This window comes from Porites lutea, chromosome 12 (assembly GCF_958299795.1).
Source record: "Porites lutea chromosome 12, jaPorLute2.1, whole genome shotgun sequence".
NCBI classification, from domain to species: domain Eukaryota; kingdom Metazoa; phylum Cnidaria; class Anthozoa; order Scleractinia; family Poritidae; genus Porites; species Porites lutea.
In genome coordinates, this window is record NC_133212.1 from 12,364,200 (window position 1) to 12,371,699 (window position 7,500).

Below are 7,500 nucleotides of genomic sequence, written 5' to 3' on the forward strand. Positions count from 1 at the left end.
CCACCTATAACAGGAATACATCTGTATGTGGTGACCCACTATCCATCACACACAAATATTATTTTTCTAGACAACTGCAACTGTACCTCTCATAGGTGACCACCACCACTTTTTTGGGTGATGATTTTATAATATTTTCCTTCAAGCTACTAACCCATTCACCTTGAGCTTTGATCAAAACTGTGCAAAATGAACTGAATCAGTGCAAGGAGCCTTGCGTTTCCTATTTGTTTGGACACTCAGTACTTTGATCTAATTTGTATGGGATATGCGTGAAAATCTTCATTATGACTATTGGTATATTTCAAAGAGCTACAAACGACCAAGAATACTATTGACATACAGAGAGGGGGCAGTTGAAGTGTCAACTATAACTAGTTGTATTCAGTTGCGACCTTAGATGTCCTGGCAGCAAGCAATAACAATGTAAAACTTGTTGAAGTCAAACTGAAATATTTGCATGGCTACGTTCTTTTCTCTTCAAATGAGACAACAATTATTGTTGTCTCATTTGAAGAGAAAGAACATACTTCACCTTAATTACTAGGCAAATGTTATAACTTGTTTGCGCACTTTGTTTGTTTCTGTGTTTCAAGGTTACTTGCTTGTGATCGCCCCATTTTGGATAAGAATCGACTAGTTTTCTTCAAAGTATTTTCTGATCTTTCTTATTCTTGCAAGAATAAAGCAATGTCTGCCTCCTGCCCTCAACAAAAAATCCACTCATTATCACATTATTCCTTAATCTTGAGCAGTCTTGAGTCATTCTCAGTTTTGCAGCTGGGTGAGTGCGTTGCATTGTGATTTGCATTAACTCCGCCCCCACTCAAATGATTGACGGAACAGAAAAACCCATTCAAAGTTTGCAAATGCACAGCGCAATACAACGAATTTGGCTATAAGGAGAGATGCCAACCTCTGGAGATCTAAAATCTGGAGACTCACTCTTTTTCACTTCCCCCCACCCCCCGACAAATTGACCGAACCCCCAATGGGAATGGCTTAGGACTTTATATGAAGTCTTACATGAAGTACATACTATCAAAATTCAGGATCATTGTTTTAGATGCTGAAATAATCTTTGTCAATGGCTAAATGTGTGCAAAAATGCACCAGAAACCGTATTTCGAAATAAAAAAAATTCACATTTTGAGATGATTATATCCGGCAGATTTGGTGACCTGTACGGGAGAGCGGGAGATCGGTGCCATATCCGGAAGACTCCTCCGGGAGAGTTGACATGTACACATGTATGTATAAGTGTTAACACCTGGATATAAAGCAACCAGACTTCCGCCTGGAACTTGCCCTTTGGTTACGAATACTCCTCTTCCTGCCCCAGGAATACTGCTGTTAAGTCTGTTTATTTCATATCCCAGAACATTGTACATGACACTTTGTGGGCTTGTACTCTTTCTGCCCACAGGGTACTCTGACTTTGAACAATAATTAAGCTCCTTTAGCAAGATAACCAGAGAATCAAGAAGTTTGTAGTCTGGAACAATCTTATCCTGGTCCTTGGAGGAAACCACTCGCACTGTTCTAGAAGTAAAAAAATAAATTATATTATTTCATTATTTACTGGACTGCAAGAGGGCCTTCAGGATTACAGTCATGCGAGAAAGCAAGGCAAACCCCTGAGGATCGTCACACAGTAGACTGCAAAACGGTTGGTCTTTTTTCTCAAAATAAGTGTAGCTTAAGAGTCTCACACGCATGAAATGCGAGAGCCTCACACGCCCGTCTCTCACTCCGTTTTCAGTTTAGGTCCAGACCTTTGTTTGACTGTTTGTGCGTACTGCTGCTTGTGCGTACTGCTTTGCTTTTTGTTCAACATTTCTATAAAAATTAATATACTCATGATTTTTTTGGTGAGCACAAATAATCTGAAAATAAGTACATGTACACTGTAGTAATAAGCAATGAATACAGGGTGTTTCAAAAGTTCGTTCCGACTGAAAGTTGCACTTTGTTTAATACATTTTATGTTTCTTTAGGCAAAATTCAACTGGGTCAGCAGCGGCGGATCCAGGTTTTTTTTACGAGGGGGTGCACTCGTCTCTTGCTCTACGTCAACACCAATAAACCACATAGTTTTTTTTTTTTTTCGCAGAATGCCAGTTGTATTAGAAAACTGCAGGTCATCTCAGAGGGGGGAGGAGGGGTGCGCACCCCCTGCACCCTCCCGCTAGATCCGCCCCTGGTCAGTTTATAATAAATTTATCTAAATTAATTGTTGTAAGTACTTTCACTCTAAAATTTCAATAAATGATACTGTTTTTTTAAGTTTTGGCTCCAAATCTGCGAGGGCACTTCGTTTTTTCCCGCCCACTTTGCAACCTTGCTATTTTCAAATTTATTGCCGTTGTTTTGGATTTTCTCTTCTCTTTTATGGAAATGGAGGTGAACACTGTTTATGCTAGAGCTTGCAGGCAGCTATTTTACGGCCTTCTGGCCATTCGGTTAAAGATATTGCCTAATTGTTGAAAAAAAACGAACGATGGGTGAACAAGTGGTCAAAAAGAAAGTCTTTTGAAGACAAACCAAGAAGTGGACGACCGTCTGTTTTGTAATCCAAAAACCTAAGTATAAGCGTAACAATTCAACAAGAAAGATCGCTAAAAATCTTCAACGTCACCATATCAATGTTTCGAACACGACGGTTTGGCGCTATATATTACCAACAAAGGGTGGAAAGCTTTCAAGCGAAAGAAGATACCACTTCTAAGTGGGAGGCAAAGAAGGGCTTGTTTAAGATTTGCCAAGAAATCAAAGTCCAAACTCACAGCAGAGGATTGGAAGGACTTCTTTTTTACAGATGAGTGTCCTAAGTATCTATTTCAATACCCCAATCCAGAAAACAACATCGTATGGGGCTCTCAGGAGTGCAACGTTCCCCAGGCATACCAGGTGATCAAGCAAAGTGCAAAGGCGATGGTATGGGGAGGCATGACAGGTCGTGGCCTGACAAGGCTACACATCTTACCCAGTGGCCAGACCTTAACCTCCGAGTACTCATATCAAAGAGATTCTGGAAAATGAAGTGAAACCATTAACCACAAGGCGGCAGATTAGAGGCGGACCGACAGAAAGAAAGTTGTTTAGCTCTAAGAAGGAGATGACCTTTGTGCAGGATGGAGCGCAGGCGCACACTTCAAAGGTGACCCAAACGTGGTGTCACAAGAATTTGCCAAACTTGATACCCAAGGATGACTGGCTGGCAAACTCACCTGATCTAAACCCTGTGGAGAACAGCTGGAGCATAATTGACGAGATAACGTACAGAGATTCAACCCCGAAAACACTGGACAAGCCAAAAAAGTGACCACGGTTTGCCTGGAAAAATGTGACTCAAGACACGCTTAAGGAGCCTGTGTATTCTATGGCCTGCTGATTAAAAAATGTCAGAACAAAATAAAGGAGGCCATACTGGCTGCTGATATTTCAGTCATTCAATGAAAAATGAATAAGGAATAACATGCTTAATTTTCGAGAAGGTACCTTCAGTGATTTCTGAAATAAAAGCGGACAAAAAATCGGAACGAACTTTTGAAACACCCTGTATTAAGAGGCGATGTTTGAATTGATATTAATGTGCAACCAAAGTTATCTGAAATAGCTCATTCAGCATTGCCACTTTGTGTTTGAAAGCAACTTATTTCAGATTAAAAACATATATTGACCTATACATTGACATATATAGATGGTACATTTAAAACTCTGAAGTAAAAGAGTAACAAAGAGGTACAAATTAATGACCTTAAACGACCAACAAAAATCTTGGTAAATAGCAGTTTGACAAACAGCCACCTGTGCCAATAATGAAGTCAAGGTGTTGTAGGACTGAGGACCAGATTTTGCGAGGGAAAGCTAAAGCACATTTTCATCAATACATTTCTCTCAGCACTTTGGGGAACAACGAGCACAGGAGCATAGCTGAGCCTACAGCTCAAATCTGGGGGGAAGTGTGTCCCCAGATCCCCCTAGTTTGGAGTACCTGTGACCGTCTAACTTTTCATCTTTCTGAAGGTTAGGAAAAATTTCAATGTACTTCATTAACGGGTGGGGAGGGGGTGTACATAAAGGTGGCTGAACACAGTTTTGCCGGGCAATTTGTGACTAATAATATGTCATTTACCAAATCATGGCAAGAGAAAGGTTGCAGCTCACAAGCTAAAACAAGGCAATTGAAAAATAAACTGATGAAAAATTTTGATTGACAGGTAACATTTGACGTTTTCGTAGTTCCCATGGCAACATGAACAATTGAATATAACCTTAAAATTTCACTTTCGCTCAGTTTACATAAAATTCTCCCATTAGATTTTCCTATAAACTTGCACACAGCTTACTATAATTAATCATTACCATTTGAAACTTATTTGACCAAATTTTAACAGATTTGTTTTTAGATAATCAGTAATATAACTGTTCTGTAATTATTAAATGTGTCAGAAAATTCGTCAGTTCAACTTTGATTTTAAAGTTCTCAGCATTTAAAACACGATAAAAGTAAAAAATTCTGCTAAATATCACAAAATTTTAATGAGTAGATTTTGAGAAATCCTCTTCTCTGTACCATTGCTTTTTCGCCACCATGTTTGTTTGTCTAATTTAAAACAAGCGCCGTCATGCGCGTTATCGCTGACCGCTTGCAAAACTGTGTTCAACCACCTTAAATGGAATGGAGCTAAAATAAGACTTTAAATAGTTATAAAGCTCAATTATTATTATTATACATTGTATTCACTGTCTGTCTTCTTCTTTATTGGATTGGGTTTTTGTGATACCATAAAATTCCGAAAATAAGCTCCTCCTTGTATAAGCCCCTCCAAATATAAGCCCCCTAAACTCAACGCAAAAAAAAAAACCTCTGTTACATCACCCCTCCGAATATAAGCCCCCTGGGGGGGGGGCTGGTACTTGTAAATTGCAGCTCAAATACAAAGTAAAACAAAGCAAAATGGTACATTTCCTTCCAATAATAAGCTGGCCCAATCGATTTTGAAACGCAAATTTCCCTCTATACATATTAAAGCCTTTCTGAATATAAGCCCCACCAAAAATAAGCCCCTCAAAAAGGGCCTTTGAAAAATATAAGCCCCGGGCTTATTTTCGGAATTTTACCGTATCCTCAATAATCAAGGACTCGGTAACTGTTATCAGCCTTGGCTTTCGGCTCGGCTGATAACACTTACCTCCACCTTGATTATTCTGGATATTACAAAATCTCATCCAATAATATTATTGTTTATTATTATTTATCCAAAATGTATCCCCGATTCTGATTGGCTAAAAGCACTCGCATAATTCACCATAACCAGCTACTAATGACCAAATTTGAAAGAATTTTGCAATTAATGAACCAATGATGTCAAAAATGCAGCTTTTTTGCTGGTTAATGCATCGTTAACTGAGAAGACCTGGGGACGAGAGGTTGAGTTGATTTGGTTGTGAAAACAAAAATGGCAGTACACTATTGAAGATAAACTTAACATTGATGCAGGTAAGCATGTTTTAGCTATCTTTTTAAACTAAGAATTATTTTCAATGAATAGTAAAGCAACTACTGAATTTGGCTTTTGTACTGAATGCGTGCAGTTTTACCATGTTCTACTAGGCTATCAAGAATTAAGCAGATCTCGGAGGGTGTTATCCACCTCGGCCTTTGGCCTCAGTGGATAACACCCTCCTCGATCTGTTTAATTTTTCATTTCCTACTCAGCCTCATTCATTAATTGCTAATTATTAACCAGTAATCAGCCTACCATTGCCAAATTAGTAGAACAAGTTTTTCCATCACTCATTGAAACAAGCTGAGCTTACTCTCAAAGTGGATGGCTCCTCTTAAATTATGTTCTGTATAAAACTATATAGGATTCAATGGAGCGAAAGGTCTGACAGTGCTAGTGTCAGAGGTATGAATAAGAAGCTCAATTCTACAATCACACCTGTTCTGAAAGTTCAACGCGATCCAAGGAACAAATCTGTACCGATAACTTCTCCATTTTTCAATCCACTTGAACCTTACCATACTGACTTCCCGCTCTATCGACGCTCTATCTAATTACATTTCGTGTACCATATTTAACGCAGCTACCCATTAAATCGTTCCCAATCCACTGCTCCTTTTGCAATCCGCATGGCGGATGTAGTTCGTCTCATTCGTCTCCGTTGCCAATTGCAGGAAATTACTTCAAACGGTTGTCCTTGAATCAAGAGAAATGCCGAAAGTAAAAGCAGTCAAGAAAACCAGAGAACATGGTCAAAACAAAGTTTACCAACAAGGTGATTTTTTTCTTTCCTTTTAGGCTTTCATGTATATTTAAGAGTTCACCTCTAAACAACAGCTAACCTGCATAACAGGCGCTTTATTAGCCAAGCGAGGCGAACGCGACATTTTGCGCGAAGCGCGAGACGAGGGGATTAGAAAAATGAAGCGCCTGTAACCAGTCCATTGTTCTGGCTCCCCCCACGTTCACTACATGAACGTTGACCAACGTTGCATTTCCAATTCTTGGTTTCACATGACGTCACCAAAATTTAAATTAAGAAACTATCGCTTCATTTGGGTTTCTACTTTCATGTGGTATAACCACAGGGGGCCCGCACAATCTGTTTGTGTAGCCGATTGTTATTTTATAGTAAATATTCTGGATTTACCATTTGCCTCACCTATAGTGATATGTCGCTAACCATGAATATAAATCAATGATAAATAAACGTTGAATTACCTTACCTGTGATATATAGTTGATCTTTTGCCTCAAAAGCGGTTTTTTGAGCGATTTTGAAGGAGTTTGAGTTCGCCGTTTACTGTTCAATATAATAAAAGGACAAGGGTGGAATCCATGTTTTGAAAGGGCTCCAGTGCTGGAGCCATTTTCCCCCAAAATTCGCATCACTCCGCTTTCAAACTTCATTTCAAGAAGGTCGAAAGATTTACCCTAGTACCTTTTGATGGAAAATCCATCCAAACAGCCCGGAGCTAGCCGTCAAAGAAAATAAATCCGACAGTATTGGGTGGCAGGAATGCTTAGCAAGATTCATACATGTACATGCCAGCCACAAACCGTCGCGCTGATTGCCTTTTTTTGACTGGATGTCATTAACCAAATGGTTAAATAATAACTGATGTAAAGAAGACTTGCATTGGTAAGTGTTTATTGTTAAACGACATCCAATCAAAGAGAGGCAATCAACGGGATGGTTTACGCATTCCTGCAACTCGAATACTGTGGGATTTTAATTTTTTCGACAGCTAGCTCCGGGCCGTTTGGATGGATTTTCGATCGGAAGGTACGAGGAGAAACATGAATCTTTCGACCTTCTTGCAACGAAGTTTGGAAGTGGAGTGATACGATTTTTGGAGGAAAAATCGCTCCAGCACTGGAGCCCTTTCAAAACATGGATTCCACCCTTGTCCTTCTATTATACGGAACAGTCAACGGCGAACTCAAACTCCTTCAAAATTGCTCAAAAAACCGCTTTTGAGGCAAAA

At 39.4% G+C, this 7,500-nt stretch overlaps 2 protein-coding genes across 2 annotated transcripts in view; one reads left to right on the plus strand and one right to left on the minus strand.

Annotated features, from left to right (window-relative positions):
• The window catches only part of LOC140953573 (SET domain-containing protein 9-like), a 14,678-nt gene extending 8,566 nt beyond the window's left edge, over positions 1-6,112 (minus strand). Inside the window, exons 1-2 of the mRNA XM_073402987.1 lie at positions 5,952-6,112; positions 1,271-1,542 (exon numbers count right to left, since the gene is read on the minus strand). Of these exons, the coding sequence (XP_073259088.1) occupies positions 1,271-1,542; positions 5,952-6,034 (355 nt within the window). The 5' untranslated portion in view covers positions 6,035-6,112. The remainder of the gene's footprint in view (positions 1-1,270; positions 1,543-5,951) is intronic.
• Positions 6,113-6,145: 33 nt separating this feature from the next.
• Positions 6,146-7,500, plus strand: part of LOC140953572 (dimethyladenosine transferase-like) — a 25,504-nt gene continuing 24,149 nt past the window's right edge. The window contains exon 1 of the mRNA XM_073402986.1: positions 6,146-6,288. Within this exon, the coding sequence (XP_073259087.1) occupies positions 6,225-6,288 (64 nt within the window). The 5' untranslated portion in view covers positions 6,146-6,224. The remainder of the gene's footprint in view (positions 6,289-7,500) is intronic.